This window comes from Sus scrofa, chromosome 7 (assembly GCF_000003025.6).
Source record: "Sus scrofa isolate TJ Tabasco breed Duroc chromosome 7, Sscrofa11.1, whole genome shotgun sequence".
NCBI lineage: Eukaryota > Metazoa > Chordata > Mammalia > Artiodactyla > Suidae > Sus > Sus scrofa.
In genome coordinates this window covers 40,128,153-40,148,314 of record NC_010449.5, presented here as the reverse complement: position 1 = coordinate 40,148,314, position 20,162 = coordinate 40,128,153, and the positions used below count along the sequence as shown (strand labels likewise).

Below are 20,162 nucleotides of genomic sequence, written 5' to 3'. Positions count from 1 at the left end.
CACTACTGCTTTATTATGTATTTTAAATTCACTAATTCTTCCTTAATCTGCAAAGTATTTTTTTAAGGAAAATCATAGCATTGCAGAATTTATGTAAACATGAAATAATAGTTAACATTTATCGAGCGCTTACTGTGTCCTTGAGATAAAAGCATTGAAACTGAGATAAAAGCATTGAAGCTTTTAGTACTTGAACATTATTTTCACAAATTCTTATTTATGGGATTAGCACATGCAGTAAACAGAATGGCGTGTATTAGGATTAGCATCTAGTTTTCTCATTATGTATTAGCTTAATTTTATTGGGAAAAAGTCACGTTTTAAATTGATGAGTTATTTAGTCATAAGATTATAAAATATCATAGTTCTTGCTTCTGATCTACTGATTGGCTTTATTGGTATTATTTGTATTTTAGGCTTTTTTTTTTTTTTTTTTTTTTTTGGTCTTTTCTAGGGCCGCATCCTAGCCAGAGGTTCCCAGGCTAGAGGTCAAATCAGAGCTGTAGCCACTGGCCTGCGCCAGAGCTGCAACAATGCCAGGTCCGAGTGGCATCTGCGACCTACACCACAGCTCATGGCAACACCAGATCCTTAACCTACTGAGCAGGGCCAGGGATTGAACCCACAACCTCATGGTTCCTAGTCAGATTTGTTAACCACCACACCATGATGGGAACTTTGTATTTTAGGCTTTTGATCAAATGGAATTAGATTATGTTGTAGTTTTCTAATTTTGTATCTTAGAGCTGTGCAGCTCTTTCTGAAATGAATCTTATTTGGAGAACCCCAGCATACGAACTAGAAAAGTCAGAGTTGTGGTGTTTTGGGTGGAACTGCGTGGGGGCCACTGAGAGCTCACTGAAATAATGCTAGTGAATTTTAGGGCTCCCCGGAACACATTTTGAAAATCACCGAGCTCATTTAAAATAATGAGTATTTTTCTTCCAATACTTACTATAAAATATGCACTGAAATGTTTATCACCCAGGCAGATAATTTTTTGATATCATAATTGACTAAGCAGTTTTTCACCTTACTATTTCATTTTAATAAAGAACGTTAAGTATGAACAAATCAGATTTATATACAACAAATTCGAGATTTAAATATTTCTATACTTTTTGAAGTAATTTATAATTGCTTCTGTTTTCCGTGCGTTTACTTATAGCTAAATGCATATTGTAAGTTTAGTTCTCTTTTTTCTTTAGATGAATAATACTGCAGCCAGCCCAATGTCTACTGCCACTTCAAGTAGTGGAAGAAGTACAGGGAAGTCTATAAGCTTTGCAGCAGAATTGCAGAGTATGATGTAAGTATGTCTCTGTATCTCACTTATTACTATTTTAAGTTTATTCATGTTGATGAAAGATAATAGAAATAAGATCTATGAAACAACGTGGAAATTTGTAAGTAAAAACTCAAATAGGGTTATAACATTTTAAATAGACATATGCAGAAGGGGCAAATTGGTTAAAAATGCCACAGTGACACTGCATTAGAACAAAAAGTACTGGTTCATTTTCATCAGAGTGAACAATCAAGTAAACATTTTTGCTGTAATTATTATCTGCCCAAATCTGTGTTATGAATTATTACCATTTTAGTTTTGATCTAGAAAATTTTGACATTGATTATATTCTTGGAAAGTTAGAAATATTTTCAGAGTTCTCAATTTTTCTCAAATGTCCTAATAATTCTATGAACCTCATTTAAATTAGTTTTCAGTTTTGAGAATATTTGAAATCACTGTGTTTTAGAACTTGAGAAAAAAACTTAGCACATTTAAAAAACACGGTTATTTAGTTTTTGAGAAATTGCACAGCCGTTAAAATTTCTTTCCAAAGGCTCTGTTCAGCTTGATTTCTGGCTTCTTTCAGTGAGTGAGACTGCATATCTTGATTTGATGAGAGATAATGTATTTATTAGGAATGCCTGCTGGCACATACTGGTTTTTCTTTTCTTTTTTTTTTTGGCCTTTTCTAGGGCCGCTCCTGCTGCATATTGAGGTTCCAAGGCTAGGGGTCCCGTCTGAGCTACAGCTGCCGGCCTACGCCAGAGCCACAGCAACGCAGGATCCCAGCTGTGTCTGCGACCTGCACCACATCTCATGGCAACACCGAGTCCTTAACCCACTGAGCAAGGCCAGGGATTGAACTTGCAACCTCATGGTTCCTGGTCAGATTCGTTAACCAGTGCGCCATGACGGGAACTCCTGGTTTTTCTTTATTATTGGCTCAGGAGACAATATTCAGCATAAGGGGGATAACATGTTAGAGTTCTTCTTTTTCTATGGATAAATTATTCATGACATACCCAACAATTTTAAAAGAATGTTTCCTTTGAAGGTTTAAGTGGATGTATATTGATAGCCTTCGTTATGGATTAGCTCCACTGTGTGATGATTATTGTTCAAAGGAAAAATAAATTAGAGCTTATATCTAATAGTTGCTTGGTAAACATACTTTAAACAGGGTTGAAAACATTTAGATTCTCAAACTTTTTGGTCCTGCGATCCCTTTATACTCTTAATTATTAAAGACCAAAAAACAGCATTTGTTAATGTGAATTGTATCTATTAATAATTACTGCTTAGATTTAAAACTGAGAAATAAAATTGATTAAACTATTTGAAAAATAATAAACCTATATATAATACGTTAACATAAGTAATATATGCCCTATAAAATACATTCTAAAACCAAAAATGGGTAACACATTTTGTTAGATGAGAATAAATTAAATGTATTAATTTAGGAGTTATATGAGGTGAGGCTATATTTAAAATTATGGAAAATTTTAAGGGTTCATGATTGTATATACTTTTTTTTTTTGTTTTTTGTGTTTTTAGGGCCGCACCTGTAAGATTGTATATACTTTTGTGTATTTCATTTTTTTAAGCTATCGTTTAGTAGCTTTATGTTCAACATTTATGTTGTTCTGTGTTAATTATGTTTAAAAATACTAAACATATTTTAGAATGTTTAAAGTGAGGAAATTAATTTTCCTGTAGAGGCAATTCATTGATTTACTTTGATTTTAAAAGACTTTTTGTTTTTTGAAATTTTGAACTCATAAAATCATTGGAATATCATAATGAACTCCACGCATCCATCCTCAAACTAATAATAATTGTGATTTGCCAGTCTTCTTTAACTTTGCTCCGTACGCTTTACTTTTTTTTTAAATGAAAAATTTTAAAGCAAAGCCCAGACATCATATTTCAAGTTTGATATTATTTATTAAAACAGTGTATTTTTTTAGTAGGTAATAAAACATGCTCTACAGAAGAGATCAGCAAACTATGGCCATCGGTCCGTAGGCTGGCTGCCTGTTTTTTAAAAATAAGGTTTTATTGGACCACATTATTTATCTGTTATCTATCGCTGCTTTCACGCTACGTGGCAGAGTTGAGTAGTTGTGACAGAGACCATATGGCCTGTAAAGCTGAAAATATGTACTATGTGGCTCTTTACAGAAAGTTTGATGACCTCTGATCTGTAGAAACAGTTCTCTATAAGAAAGCTATCTTTCCTTTGTCACTTATACTTAGGAAAGGTTCTACTTAGTGCGCTGGATGGACTGCAGGCCACTTAAGAAAACTGAGAAAAAAAATAAAAAATAAAAGCTAAATTCAGCACTTTCTCATTAAATACTTTTGCAAACATCTTCCGAACTAATGTGCTTAAGCTGGATTCAGAATGCGCAAGTTATTGTTGGCCACAGCTTTGGAAGAAATGTACATTTTCCTTCTATTTCAGACCTCGTAGAGAGGCCACTCCTAATAGTTACATTCATCATTTATAGTCTCAAGTTATTTTTTTCTCCTTATGAATTGCTTCATAGAACAGGAAAATAGGACCAAGATTAGAGGAATCTTTTTTTTATTTACCAAACCTGAGCATAAGGTTCTCAGGCTTTTGATTATATAAAATCAGAATCAATACGCACTTGACCCTTGCTTATGTGATATTACATGAGAAAGTGCAGACTTAAGTCTCTCCGTTTATTTTGTGTTGTAGGAATTTCATTCTGTGAATCTCTATTCTCCCCTGCATTTTCACAGTTCTAAGCCTGTATTGTGTTGCTGCTTTTTGATCCTCTATTGCTACTGTCTTCCCCACTCTTTCACCACAGATGAGCTGTTTTTTCTTGGCTTGCTGCCCTCTGAAGAAGTACCAATATTGTAGTGTCATTTCAAGGGAATGGTTTCACTGAAAGGTATCTAGCTGTCAAGCACAAAAGGAATTGTCAGGATCTGCTATTAAATGTAGAGCTGGCAACCGGTCTGTTTTCCTATTAGAGCCTTAATAGAATGGACGGTGTCTTACGTTTGGGGAAATACCACTAGTGCAGCATTCTTAAGGAAGTACTTCTGCAGATTCGAAACTAAAGGATTGGCAGTCCAACGGTCGCTGGTGGGTTGGGGACCACAGTAGCCTTCCCTTACCTAGTGCATATATCTGAGCATGTCTGCTATATGCTCTTTAATCGCAGCTCTTTGAGTAACATGTGCTGGAAGGGTCCAGAGGCTTTTCATTTTTAAGTTACTGAACTCACGTAGCCTATAAATTAGAAAGTAAAATCTTTTCAATCCACACTGCAGGTATTTTGACAGACTTCTTAAGAATTTAAATTCATTTAAATGCACCTTAAGGAATCTTCCTCAGACTTTCTCTTCTTATTTTACTCATTTATAAATTTCTGGCCCTTGTTATTATTGTACTTTTACAGGTGTAGAGGCCTGGTGATATATCAGGTTTTGTTGGTTGGTAGCATTTTTAGTCATTCTCATGTGACCAAATTAAAAGAAAAAAAGGTTTTGTTTCCATGCTACTTGTATTTTGTAAGAATTCTTCCAAATGAAAATTTCATCATTACTTCGAATCCACAGATTTGAAATAAACTTTTCTAAAGTAGAAATTTTCTTTATATACAGTAAAATTCACTCTTTTAGCTATGCTATTTGGGAAGTTTTGCACTTTTAAAAAAAGAACGATATTGAGCAAGGCCTTATATGGCAGGACCTAAATGCCTTCAAGATAGTCTAGCAATAGAGGAGGGTGTGGAGACTTAATGATTGTCATGGAATAGGATATGAAAAATTCCATGGTGGTACAAGGGAGCGGGTGAGGAACTTCTGAGTTGTAACTTCCTGACTTTAGGTCTGTACTTCTGACTGCTTTCTGGAAGCTGCATTAAGTATTCTTTTAGCACCATGAACTGTATGTCCAAAACTGAGCTAATAATTTTTCCAGTAGGATTTGCTTCTTGGGAATTTTTGGGATAAATAGCAACAACCATTTATTTCTTGCTATACTAGAGTAGGGCTTAGTTGTATATGTGAAATGGTATCATTTGGCTGTTGCTTAACACTTTGAAGTTATTATTCAGTTCTATCCTAACCTTATCTGACTTTAAAGGGACCTAATATGTAAATGGACACAGGGTTCCTTCAAACACTGAGTTTCCCTGGTGCATTTAGGTTTTCCAGGAAACTGGAGGGAAGAAATCTTAAGGTAAAATATGCTAACATTCCTGTATTCCAGTTTCAGAGATACTTTGATAATACCAGTGATAATAGCCAGTACTGCTGTGTGTACCAGGCACCCTCCCGAGTACTTCCACACAGCATTTCAGTTAATCCTCACACAACCCTCTGAGGATTCTCTTAGTCCCTGTTGTAGATGAGGAAACTGAGACACAAAGGTTAAGTAATTCATCAAATATTGCTGTTATAGTAAGTGGGAAAACCAGGATTTAGGGCAGAAAGTCTAACTCCAGGGTCCAAGCTCTTGACAACTTATGCTAAATTACATTTCAATCAATAAAACTTACTTTGATTTATAAAATTGAGTTTACAAATGAACTTCTACTAGCTTATGTGTGATTAGGTGCTATAATGAAATTACAAATGGGAAAGATGGATAATTGTTCAGTTAATTATTGTTATTTGTGATGAGGTCTAATTTTTATAATAAATATTGGATTAACTTACTATTTTCATATTATGGCATTTATTTCAGTTTCCTGTACCTAACCACCAAATCTTTTTAGGCGAGACCATATCAGTAATGGAGAGAAAGTATAATTTTTCATAGAAATTAAATATGTATATACTCCTTATCAGATGCTTATATTGTGATGTTTCATAATTTTGGATGTAAACATGTTGAATATTTAAATGTCCACCTTGTTTTTATTTTATCTCTGTTAATATTTTAATTCCTGAAATTTCAATTATATTAAAGTATGTTAATAAACTTATCCTTGTACTTTTTTGTGAAATGCATCTATTTGGAAGGTTTTAAGATATACACTAGTTTATAAGTTTAATAATAATGAATAAGATTTTCAAATTGTATTATAAAATTGGTCACAATCTTTCCTAAAAGTGCAAAATGTGCAATCTTTCCTAAAAGTGCAAAATGTGCAAAAGTTGATTGAGACCATAAAAACACTGTGTAACTGAAGGCTGTTTAGAAGTTTCCATGTGGCTCAGCAGTAACAAACCTGAGTAGTAACCATGAGGATGTGGGTTCGATCCCTGGCCTGGCTCAGTGGCTGAGGATCTGATGTTGCCATGTACCGCAGCATAGGTCACAGACATGGCTCGTATCCTGTGTTGCTGTGGCTGTGGTGTAAGCTAGCAGCTATAGCTCCAATTACATCCCTAGCCTGGGAACTTCCGTGTGCTGTACGTGAGGCCCTAAAAAGCAAGGAAAAAAAAAAAAGAAAAGAAAAGAAAAAAGGAAAAGGTTGTTTATGCTTTTTTCCTTTCAGAAATGAATGTTTCAGTTGCTAGATCTAACTGAATTAAATCCCTGCACTGATAGAATGTATCGTTTTATAAAAGTGACATAATTTTGAATTTGTTTTTAAATATCTCTGTCAATTATTTCATGAAAATACCTAGGTCTTTTATTTTAGGTTATAAAATTACCAGAGGAAAAACATTTTGTTTAGTCTTAAAAATGAATTTTTGAAATTCAGGGGATGGTCATTTTAATAATTCTGTGATGAAAATCCTGAGTTATGTGATGAAAAATAGGCAAAAATTCATAGATTTGTCACTCTAAAATTGTAGTACTTTATAGTTGCAAGTTATTTCCAACGAATACTTGTTTTGAACTAATTTGATGGTGGAACCAGGACCTAATGCTGGGCAGTTATTTATTGACCTCACGTACCTTCAGTGTTAATATTAGTACATCCCATGGTGTTTCTGAGCGCCTTGCTTCCCTAGACCCTCCCGAGGGTTATATGTAGCCAAATAACTTTGATGTAGTATTTACTTTCTAAAATCTGAAAACTTCTGAATTCTGATATACATCTTTCAGATAAGGCTAAGAAGGCTTTGTGGACTTGTTATCTACCTCAGAGGGTTTATATGAAGGTATTTTAAATGAGTTACTGAGTCAAAGCATATAGTTATTGTTCCTGGAACATCGTAAACACTGTCCTGTTGATTGTTATCATTGTATTTAAAAGAATAATGTGATCATCAACATACTGATTTGGGAAGTTTATAAAAAATTTTCAAGTGCAGAGGGAAATGTTTGCAGTTTTTTGGGAAGACTTTATATGATTATAGAAAGAGTTGATTTGTCTATATTACTGTCTAGGAGAACTTTCGGTAGTGGTGGAAATTTCTGTTCCTCTGCTCTCCAGTATGATAGCCCTCACCATGTGTACCTACTGAATACGTTAAATGAGCTAGAAAACCAAGCAACTGAACTTTGCATTTTATTTTAATTTAAATTTAAGTAGTTGCATCTAGCAAGTGGCTGTCATATTGGATAACAGAAGGACTATGGAAAATATAAATAATACATGAAATACTTCTTTTGTGGTATGCTTATATTTTTATTGAAATTGGGAAAATATATTTTACACGTTACATGGCTTTATTTTGCATTTACTCAACACTGTCATTCGTTTACTTTTTACATCTTTTTTTGGTTGTCCTTGTCTTACAGTTCTTTAATGATTTGGGGATGTTCACTTTTGATTCCTTCAGCAGGTCAGATTTGATTGTGAGGTTTAATATTACATTCATGTTCAGTTTTGTAGGCAGTCTGGGTAATATTGAAATGTGTTTCTTAAAAATGTTCTTTTGTGAATTTACACAATGTATTTATACATAGTCTTTCTGAAAATACTGTGACTAGACTCTGGATATCTTGTACTACACTTGTACTGTATTATACACAGCATGACTGTGTGTAAATGGCTGTGTAACATCATGGTGTGTTTTGGGTGCTTGTTCCCATGTAGCTAGACTCACAAAATTTCTGGGAGCTATAAAGTTATCAGTATGTTATGAAGCAATTTGTCAGTTCATTATTTTTATTTTTAATATGCTGAGATTGTGAAAACGTATTTTTAAAGGTATCAAGGTAAAAATTAATCTTTGAAAAAGGTACTTGATAAAAATGGATTCTTCAATACTGGTAATGTGTCAGAATGGTTAGTAACTTTGGGTAGGAAATTAATTTGATATCTATGATAATGTTTTGATTGCTTCTTTACAATAAATTCTGTTGAAATAGAATGTAAACAACTCTTAAAATTAAGAGAGTGTGATTTTATAAACGAATAGTAGATTCTTAATAAAGAGGAATGAATCCTTTTGATTTTGATGATCTTTTGAGTCAAAGGATCCTGGCTGTTTTCAAGTTGGCAGTGGCACAGTTCTGGTTTCTTAGATTTTAGATATGAGACTGAGGTGCGGTCTGACATTGCATTCGAAGAAATGAGAATTGACTTATTCTGTGATGTGTTTTTATATGTCAACACACCTATTAATATGTGTGTGCATACTTCTAGCATATTAAAATACATCACAAAAGCGTATATTAGTAGTGTCGCCTTTTGCAAATACATCTTTTTTGACATCTCTATATAGACATTTAAACAATCTTAAGTAAAACGTCATATGCTTTTTTAAAAATACTGTAGTAGTTAGGTTTTCTAACTGGCATAACATTTTCCCTAGGAAAGAATGAATAGAGTTTGCAAACCACTGTTATCCGGAAGAGTAGTGACAACTAATCCTTAATCTGTTATCTTTGACTAACTGCTTTCTTCCTGTTTCTCTGTCTTGAAAGAACCAGGTTATGACCAGTTTTTACCGTAGAGTGTCACAAACCTTTTGTAGATCCGTAGAGTGTCACAAACCTTTTGTGGCTTTCTCCCTATTTGTGTATTACGTGGGTGGGTAATACCTGTTTAGTAGGGATAACAATATACTAGTAATGGGTTTCTGCCAATTGTGGGTTAAATTACACTTTTGGGCTGATCTGATCATCAGTTAATACTTATTTCTACGACAAAAATAACATTCTTTTTCTGTGGAATTACTTCCAAACAGTCAGACTTGGAATACAACCCATTGCTGAGTCAAACACTGTATTTTTTATTCTCTTTCAACCTACAGTTTGGGATTAAAAGTGTCCTTTATGTCTCTAATCTTTTAGAAGGATGTGGACAGAGATCATGTTTATTTTAAATATACAACGAAAACGTCACTTATCTGGAATGTATAATATACAAATATTTTAAAGGATAAATTAGTATCAAGGACAATAATGTCATGTTTTATTGAATGATTAAGATAACATGATATAGTGGAAAGGATTGTAGATTTGGAGCCAAAAGATCTTGGTTCCCTTGTGTATTAGTTGATTTTATAATGTTAAGAACAAAATACCTGCCCCCTCCAAAAAAAAAAAGAAAAAAAAAAATCACAAGCCATGCAAGTGTTATGGGTAGGGAGTTGTTATATACATATTTTATTAAAAATGAAGTATTTTTTATGTTATAAAAGCAGTTCGTGTTATTTTCTTAAGAGAAAAAAATTAGAAAATATAGCAATATGAAGAACACTTTAAACTCACTGAGTTTAAGTATTGTTAATGCTTCGGTATTTATCTTTCCACTTTCATTCTGATCCACATTAAAAAAATGCCAAAATCCCATATTATGATTGCTGTTGTATAACTTGGGTTTTTTCTTATTATTTAATATTATAAGCCCTTTTCTGTGTTAATACATAGTATTATCTTTGTAGCTGCAAAAGTTTGTATCCCATTATGATGTCTTTTAAGCAGTCTTGTTAAATACATTACATTATTTCTAATTTTTCAGCTTTACAGATAGGATTGTGATGAGCTTCCTGTAATACTCTCTAATTTAGGTATAGAGCTCTCCTTTCCTTTCCCTCCCACTCTTTCTTTCTTTCCCGCTCTCCTCCTCCTCTTTCTTTCTCTTCTTTCCTTCATATCTGTATCTTTGAGCATGTGACTAGATATTTCATTAGGAAGGATTCCTTTTTGATGACCTTTCACAAAGGTTGTAATGAATTATAATCCCACTAATATATATATGCCTTGTCAATATTAAGTAATATGATGTATGTATGATGTATAGTATTTATATATAAATAGGTTTAATTTATATATGTTTCTGTTTATATATAATGTTTTATACACATTTTATATATATTATCACAAAATAATTGTTTTAGTTTATTTTGTGTGGTTTTTTTTTTTTAAAGGCTGCATTCATGGCATGGGAAAGTTCCTAGGCTAGGGATCGAATTGGAGCTGCAGCTGCCAGCCTATACCACAGCTGCAGCAACGAGCCAGATCCAAGCTGTATCTGTGACCACACTGCAGCTCATGGCAACACTGAATCCTTAACCTGTTGAGAGGGGCCACAGGCCCAACCTACATCCTCATGGATACTAGTCCGGTTCATTACTGCCAAGCCACAACAGGAACACCCTTTTAATTTAGTTTTTAATTAGTAATACATTTACAAATTTAAGAATAGTTAATTCAGTAAAAAGTTATATTCCTGTTGCTTGATTTCTTCCCTTTGAGTAAAAACTTTTATTTTTTTTGGGGTATTCTTTCTGTTTTTTTTTTTTTTTTTTTGTCTTTTTGCTCTTTCTAGAGCCGCTTCTGTGGCATATGGAGGTTCCCAGGCTAGGGGTCTAATCAGAGCTGTAGCTGCCAGCCTACGCCAGAGCCACAGCAACAGGAGATCTGAGCTGCGTCTGCAACCTACACCACAGCTCACGGCAACGCCAGATCCTTAACCCACTGAGCAAGGCCAGGGATTGAACCTGCAACCTCATGGTTCCTAGTTGGATTCGTTAATCACTGCGCCACGACGGGAGCTCCTCTTTCTGATTTTCTTTATCCACATTATAAACACATATGAATATATTCTTAGTTTTTCCTTTTTACCCATGGAGTACCATTCTATAGACATTCTTTGTCTTTGGTCAACAAAGTAAGTACTGGGAGATTGCTGCATAGCAACATGGGAGAGAGAGGGAGGAAGGGAGAAAATGTGCTTAAAGCTTTTCTGGCATTTTGGAGTTGGGTTATGTTTGATGAATTCCAGAGCCTAAATAAAAAAGGGAGCCCTTTATTACTCAGGGAAACAAAGGCAAATTCTGAATGAGCTACTTAAGTCAGAGGAGATAATAAAGGTCCTTACACAATATGAGCAAAAAGAAGAAAAAGTTATCTGTAATCTTTTTTCAAGAGAGTCTCATGCTTTGGGTATGTGTGTATGTATCTGTCTGACTTAATTTTTTTTTTTAACTTCTTTGTAATTTTTAGCCATTACTGTGCTTTTTTGGTACCCTGTCCCCCGACCCCACAATATTTCATGGTATGGATATCTATTATGGTTTTAATATTCTTGTTATTTTGTTACTTCCAATTTTCCACTGTTATTAGAAATAATATAATGAAATCTTAGTACCTATTACCTTATATAAAAGTCATAGAGGAATTTTTGAGTCCAAGAGCTTTCTGATAGTAACTTGTTAATTTTGCCTACAGGAAAGTTGGACTTTTTTTTACATTGCCCTCATCAGTTATACACGTACCCCCTCCATCTCTCTGACTGTTTGTAGGAACATTGGGCTTTCTTTCTCTTTGACTACTTTATGTGACAGCTTAACTTTGACTACTGAGTTTGAACATATTTTGACCGTTCATGTTTCTTTCTTTTTGGGTGTTCATATTCTTAGCACCATTTTACTGACTTCTCACTGTTTTCCCATTGTTTACTAAGGGCTTTTACTATATTAAGGGCATTGAGCTATGGTTGATCATATTTCATTTTTAATGTGGATCAATTGGTTTTATATTTCCTTATTCTGCATTGTCAGAATATCTTACCCTCAATTTTTGTATAAATCGTCATGTACTTCTCATATTTCAGGCTTTGGTTTCTACAGTTTAATATTTAATTCATTATTTTGTTGTATAGTGCCAGAGAAGGTTCTAAGTTAAAATAATTTTACTTCAAGTTGTTTGCCAGTGGTCTCACCACCACAAATTATATAAACCTCCCTTTTCTCTCAGAATTGAAATGCTACTTTTATCGGATACTAAATTACTATTTTTGAATTTTTGGCTTTGCCCATTGAATTGTCTATTCTTTTGCCAGTACTACATTACTTTAGTTATTATAGCTTCTTAATATGTTTTAATATTTGGTATTAAAGTTCAAGGTCACCTGCATAACTTTTCTTTTTAAAATATTTCTTGTCTCATTTTCCTGTTTTAGTCTTCCAGATGAATTTTAAGGAATCATTTTATCAAGTTCCAAAGCAAATTTTAAGTGCAAATTTTTAAGCAGTTTCATTTTTCTTTTCTTTTTTTGCTTTCTGCTGTGTAGTCAAATTTCAGAGATTGGTCTGTGTGATTCATTTTACTTTTGAAGTTGGTTAATGAAATAATTTTGCATTTAGAAATTTTATTTGAAACAACCCTGGATAGAAACTGCCTAATGAGTGGCTTGGTTAACTAGTGTGTGATTAGAGATGCTGAAGAACTTCTCAGTTTTCCTTAGTATTTGTTTTTCTTGCTTGAATGTAGAATTGTGCTGTGCCTGCAGTGTGTAAAAGTCAGCCAAACTATCTTCTCCATTTTAAATCATGTAGTTACTGTCTCACTTTTGAATGAAGAGCATGATTAGAAACAAAAGATTAGTTTATTTTTTCGAATAGGTGTACAAAACTGTATTTTGACGAATGGAATTAAAAACAAGGACATGTATGCCATGTATATCATAGAAAATAAACATTTAGTGTATTCTTTATTTTATAAATACCTGAGCTAATCTGGGTGATCAAATGGATCTTATTGTGACCATTTTAATGAAAATATTGCTATAGTAAATATATTATGGCATGTTTATGACTATGTATACTTGGATGAAATGCCAAGTACAATTTAATCTTTTTTTTTTTTTTAACTGAAATTTCATTGTCAATATCAGGTGTTATCATCCACTTGTACTATAGTGATACCCTAGGGTCCCTAATGGCATAAAGTGTCCTTTGCTCCTGTGATAAAATAGACTTACCTGCTGTGCTGTTTGAATTTATAAATTTTTATTTAGATAGAGTTTTTATGTTTTCTCTCTCATTTGCATCCGCTAGTTTTGTTGCTGTTGTGCCATACTCAGGCAATGTTTCACCTCCTTTTTGAAAACTACTTCCAATCTACTACAGACTAAAAATTAAATTCATTAGATTTGTATCTAAAGTAATAAGTCATACCCTAGGAAAATCTGATACATTTTCTCTTCTGAGAAAAGTCACTTGATCTTTGGTGCATAGACTTAAAATCAATTTTGAGAGTTGAATTTACTTATTACTTCTTAGTTCTGTTTTTTGGCTGCATTTTTAGTAGCTGAAATTGTCAGGTAATAGGTCAGTGTTTATTTGTAAGTCCTTTATATGGGACTGAACCTGCTTTCTCAGTGAAACAGTGTTAAGAATTTTTAGTTAGGGGACCCCTAGCCTGGGAACCTGGACCCCTAGCCTGGGAACCTCCATATGCCGCGGAAGCGGCCCAAGAAATGGCAAAAAGACAAAAAAAAGAATTTTTAGTTAGGTTGCTTGGTTACCTCAGTATATGTAATTTTTTTTTAACCCATAAAATATAGTCTGAAGGAATATTTTCAGTTAACGCATAACTATCATTCCTGCCATTTTGAAGAAGTAGGCAGACCACTGGCTGGGGTTGACAAGGATGGGAGTTAGGGAAGCTTGAGAGTGGTAAAGGGTTGTAATGGCAACAGTGGAGTTAGAGAAAGCTAATTAGGCATATGCCTAGTGTCATCTAGGTTGTCAAGGGCTCCCCAAAGCTTATAAGGGGCTCTAACAGCAAGGTGATATAATTTTCTTTTCCTTTTTTTTTTTTTTTTGTCTTTTTGCCATTTCTTGGGCCGCTCCTGTGGCATATGGAGGTTCCCAGGCTAGGGGTTGAATCGGAGCTGCAGCCACTGGCCTACGCCAGAGCCAGAGCCACAGCCACAGCAACGCGGGATCTGAGCCGCGTCTGCAACCTACACCACAGCTCACGGCAACGCCGGATCGTTAACCCACTGAGCAAGGGCAGGGACCGAACCCACAACCTCATGGTTCCTAGTCGGATTCGTTAACCACTGCGCCACTTCGGGAACTCCTAGCAAGTTGATATAATTTTCTATAGCAGTGCCCAACTTCTGGGCATTTTATTGGCGAAGAAGGATGATTGGTTGATTTAGGGATTTGAAGCACAGTTGTAACAGAAGAATATTGAAATTCAAGTTGTTAGAGGATCTGATCCCTGAGCTTAGGCTGGTGGGGAGGGATGTAATAGAAATATGAAGGAGTAAATTCGTAGAAAAATGAGAGAAGGAGAAGGGTTGGGAAGTAAATAGAAGATTTAAGAGAACTGGAGGAATAGAAAATGAAACAAAACGGAAACAGGTTGGACATCTCATCTTCCAAGAAGACTCCCCTGGCCTATCCAGTCTTGTTAATTCTTTTCCGTGTGTCCTGGCACCTTGTAGTATGCTCTTATAAAAGTCCTAATTTTACTGTGTTCTAGGGACCTATTTACTTGTCTATTTATACTCCCCACCTTTAGCTTCGTAGGTACAGAGCTTGTTTTAATCTTCCTGTTTTACAGTATCTGGTACCTGTTCAGTACCTAGTAGGTGCTGAATTTACTCAAATGAATAGGAAGTTATGTTCATATTGGGAGAGTAGTTTAGGAGAACATTCTTTTTTTTTTTTTTTTTTTTTTTTTTTTTTTTTTTTTTTTTTTTTTTTGGTCTTTTTGCTATTTCTTGGGCCGCTCCCGCGGCATATGGAGGTTCCCAGGCTAGGGGTCTAATCGGAGCTGTAGCCACTGGCCTACACCAGAGCCACAGCAACGTGGGATCCGAGCCGCGTCTGCAACCTACACCACAGCTCACGGCAACGCCGGATCGTTAACCTACTGAGCAAGGGCAGGGACCGAACCCGCAACCTCATGGTTCCTAGTCGGATTCGTTAACCACTGCGCTACGACGGGAACTCCTAGGAGAACATTCTTCATGGGAGTTGCTCAAGATGAGAAGAGTTTAGAAGTCTTTAGAATAAAAGAGGTAGGAAATAGGATATGAGTAATCTTTCTCCCTACGATAGGTCCATGTTAGAAATTCGATTACTGCTTTATTTTGATCATTCCCTGATTTTTTTTAAGTTTTGAATATTTTCATGTCACTCACCAGATATTTGTTTTGCTTTCTTATTAACTTCAGAGCTGAAGTTTTGGCATACCTCTCATTCTTTCACTACATTAACTTCAGTTTCTTCTTCATAATAGTTGCATGAAAAACCTTTTTTTGGTGTTATAGTCTATATTTTGAGTGTCTCTAATTACCTGAAACCTCTACTGCTTCCTTAGAAAATTGTAGCTATGCACATGTCTGGTTTGTAGAAGGATGAGCTGATGAAGTCATACAAATCTGAGTGAGTGCTGTTAGTTCTCTTTTTTTTATATTGCTGTGAGATCTGTATTATTTATAAAATTCAAATAAAAGTGTATATCTCTCAGGTTTCTTAAGTAGAGTCAATCAGATTATGTAAATCATTTACATAGAAGATAGGTAAGTGTTCAGTGTAAATCTCTATATAAATGTCTTTCTATAACTTTTAAATTAGTTTGACTTCATAGGGTTATAGATAGAATTGAACTTAAGCATATTTTTGTAGGACCACTGATCTGCCTTTACTCAGAAACAAAGCTATCTGGGTAGTATCAGTTACTTAGACTGAATGGAAAATCTGAGTCTTTTTATTTACTGCTGAAGATTGAAGAATAGAGAGACAAGGTGATTTGCCCTAGAATGTGTAGTAGGTTAGTTTTGGGTTCAGGGCTATATACCTGGTCTTGTGATTATCAGCCCAGTTCACGTTCCCAGAGACCGTCTGCTATAAATTAGTGTTAATTGACTGTTCCTCACTTTTAAAAACACCAGCACTGACTCATTTCTTTGTTTTACTTTTTATTTGAGATGACACTATGATATTGGATCCACTTTAAAAGTGAGGAGTGAGGTATATACTTGAAGTGTTGACGTTAATTTAGAGCATAATTTCCTTATGTGCCTTAATTTCTGTGACCATCTATTGTAAACTCCTCTGAAAGTATAAAGACTTCATTCCTTTATACATGACTGGGATGTCTGAATTTGCTAATTAGAACCTGACATTTAGTTGACAAAGAGTTTATCCTTAAAATTTTTTTGTTGCTTTCATGTTTCATAAGCTTTCTTTAAAAGACACAGTGACCTAATTATGACCACATTTCAGCAGCCAGACATTATTTTTAAAAATTATTCTTTGATTTGAAGTTAGTTTTTCCCTCTCATTTCAACTCCCAACATTTAGTCTAAAGAGGTGCCACCCAAGGTATCCAGTATGTGAACTGTTTGTCTTTTATGAGATGAGCGAGATTGTAAACCAGTCCTCTGCTTCCTTTCTTGAGATAGTTTTCCTGTGATACAAGCTGAGTTAGATGTGGCGGACTGTGATGCACATTCTGGTTCAAACTCATCTCATTGTGGATTTATAATAGTGCTGGGACTGTCAGTTGTAGGCAGACCACATTTGCTCTAAAAGCATAGAATGTTAGTGCTTTCCATGTATTTATTCAGCAAATGCCTATTGAGTGTCTGATGTTTGCTGGGCAGTCTTCTAGGCTCTGGGGATGTAGCAGTGAATAAACCCCCACCCCCCACTCCATCTGAGCCCAGATCTCATAGAGCTTACACTCTAGTTTTATTAGAAATACCATTATTTTTTCTCTTTTCTCAGAAGTTCTACTGTTTTTGTAGTAAACTGTATTTGTGCAATTTACAGTTTTATGCACTTGAACCTGTGACTTAACTCTGTATACCTTTACATATAGCGGTAATACTACTTTAAAAAATTAAATTTATTCAACTTAGTATTTTAGTTGATTCTCTTGAGCTTTGTAGGTAGAGAATTGTATTATCCACAAATAGTGGTTATTCTTTTAGATCAGAACTTTCAGAACATTAATAACTAAGAGTGAAGATAATGGATCTCTTTATGCTTGATTTTATTGGAAATTTTTTTTGTATTCACTAGCAAGTATGATGTTGACTTTTGGTTTAAAATGGTTTAAATCACTTTGAGGAAGTAGTTTAATATTTCTAGATTTTAAAAAATTGAAAGGAATTTGAGTTTTATCAGATGTCACAAAGAATATCTTTGAGATGATTGTATGCTTTTTCACATTTGACCTACTGATGTGTTATGTTAACAAGTTTCCTATCATTAAGCCATGTTTACAGTCCCTTTGTGGAAGATTATTATTGTTTATTAATGAATTATCTCTAAAATAGAGATTAATCTAGAGTCCATTTATATATCTCTATAAGATTAATCTAGACCCCTCTTGATTCTTTGACTTAACTATATATATCTTTACATATAGAGGTGATATTTTTAATATTATTTTTGGCTCAGATCATTTTCTTTTTTTTTCCTGTGGCTTATAAAAGCTTTGAAAACAGTCTTTGTGTTTTTTGTTACCTTCTAGCTTTACTTGAAGTTAGTGGTTCTGAAGCAAGGACCTTTTTATTTAATTGGAGATGTAGGGGAGTTACTTTCTAATGAAAGAGAACAGTGACAGCATGAATCGACTCTGCAGCACGTGTGGATAGAACAGTGTATTAAGCCCTCATTCTTTGGTTGTCTGTCGCATATTTCTGACACATGTCCTGTTTGTCAGACTTCAGAGTGTATCAGAGATTATACCACAATATTAGAATTTTAATGATGAGTTAATGAAAGAAAACAAATGAAACAGCCTATTACTTTATAAAGACTAAATCTTCTACTGTGATGTTTCTCAAACCTCAGTGTAATGAATCATCTCAGAGTCTTGCTAAACCCTGAGACTGCTGGACCTGACTTTGACTCGGTAAATCTAGAGTGAGCCCAATAATTTGCATTTCTAATAAATTCCCAGGTGATGCTAGTACTTCTGGTCTAGGGACCACACTTTGAGAGCCAGCACACTAATGTTTCTAGCAGTGCCCCCTGACTTATCAATAAATAGCTGAATTAATTGCAGTTCTAGCAGGTGGTGATTAAAAGAAAACTCAGCAGCCGATAAACTAAACATTTTTCTTAATCCTTATTTTTAGTAGACTCAATGGAAGATTGAGGGACAAAATGTAGAGAATTACTGTGATTCTCTCATTGTGACTTGAAACATGTAGAGGTGGACTGAAGTACTAGTGATTCATGTTTCTTTTTTCCCTTGTGCTGTACTCCCCAGAATTACTCAAAAATTCAAATTTAGATGCCCCATTCATATTATAGCCAATAGCTTTTTTTTTGGTCTTTTTGCCTTTCCTAGGGCCGCTCCCGCAGCATATGGAGGTTCCCAGGCTAGGGATCCAATCAGAGCTGTAGCCGCTGGCCTACGCCACAGCCACAGCAACGCGGGATCTGAGCAGCGTCTGTGACCTACACCACAGCTCACGGCAACGCCGGATCCTTAACCCACTGAGCAAGGCCAGGGATCGAACCTGCAACCTCATGGTTCCTAGTTGGATTCGTTAACCACTGCTCCACGACAGGAACTCCCCAATAGCATTTCTAATCAAGATCTCACTCATATACAGAGACATCATTTTATGGTATCCATGGAAAACTACAAGTTTAAACATCTTTATTCCTAAACTAATTAATTTATAATGTACTAAGTATAAAGGTATGCTATGTGCTGTGGATACATGTGCATATTAATAATTATCAATTGTGATAAAATGTAGTATTAAAGAAAATGTACAGGCTGCTCTGAAATAGTGGAGGGTGAGAACTAATTTAGGGGAGGCCTCTCTAAGGAAGTTCATTTAAGCTGAAATCTGAAGGACAGATAGGACTTTTGGCTACACAAAGAATTAGAGGAAGAAGAAAGACTATTGCTGTCACTAAACAGGCATTTTGTGCTAACATCTTTCCATATGTTATTTTATTTAATAGTCCTATTTGTTAGATAGTGTTATCTATAATTTTAGATGAAAGAAACAGGTTAACAGAAGTTAAGTAACTTTTCCAAATTTACCCAGATGTCAAGTGGTGGAACTAGGATTTCATTAGGTCTTTCTGACTCTGCAGCCAAACTTTTAGCTAGCATTTACATCACGGAGATTTGAGAATATTTTCTTAATTTCAGATAACATGAGCTACCTACTGTTATACTTTTTCTCACTTTACACCAGGGCCACAGCTGTGATTATCTGTTTCTAGAAATTAGAGCAGGCCATTTACACACATATATGCATATACGTACATATGTATTTAGGTTTCTATAAGTGTAAAATAACCTTTTCTCATTGTAAAGATAACGCTTATGGGAGATTTTGAAACCTCTAGAGAGTAAAAGGAGGAACTGAGAATCTTATCACCCAGAAACAACAGTTTGACATTTTATTATGTGTGATTATTTCAGTACTTAGGCACTTAATGTTTTTTAAAACTTGTAGTCATACTTTGTATACAACATTATTTACTGATAAATAGACCCACAGGGTTCAAATGAAATATACATCTGTTTTTGGAATACTAATGCCTTTATAATAGTTTCATTCTGTAATATATTCACCTTAGCCTTCATGTATGAAGGAAGAGGTTTCATACATTGCATGAAGTCAAATGAAAAGCACTCTGTTATGTCATCTTTAGGAGTCAAATTTGGTAAATTATTCTTTAACATTGTTGCTGTGATGGAGCGAAGTGTTTATAAGAAATATTTATAATCTAATTTCTGATCTGTTTT

General features: G+C 34.6%; 2 protein-coding genes across 6 annotated transcripts in view; one reads left to right on the top strand and one right to left on the bottom strand.

Annotated features, from left to right (window-relative positions):
• Nucleotides 1-20,162, top strand: part of SUPT3H (SPT3 homolog, SAGA and STAGA complex component) — a 397,821-nt gene that overhangs the window by 12,809 nt on the left and 364,850 nt on the right. For all 3 annotated transcript variants that reach the window (XM_021099857.1, XM_021099856.1, XM_021099859.1), the window contains exon 2: nucleotides 1,209-1,309. In XM_021099857.1, the coding sequence (XP_020955516.1) occupies nucleotides 1,209-1,309 (101 nt within the window). The remainder of the gene's footprint in view (nucleotides 1-1,208; nucleotides 1,310-20,162) is intronic.
• RUNX2 (runt related transcription factor 2) overlaps nucleotides 1-20,162 on the bottom strand; it is a 246,724-nt gene that overhangs the window by 204,990 nt on the left and 21,572 nt on the right. The gene's annotated exons all lie outside the window — the stretch shown is intronic.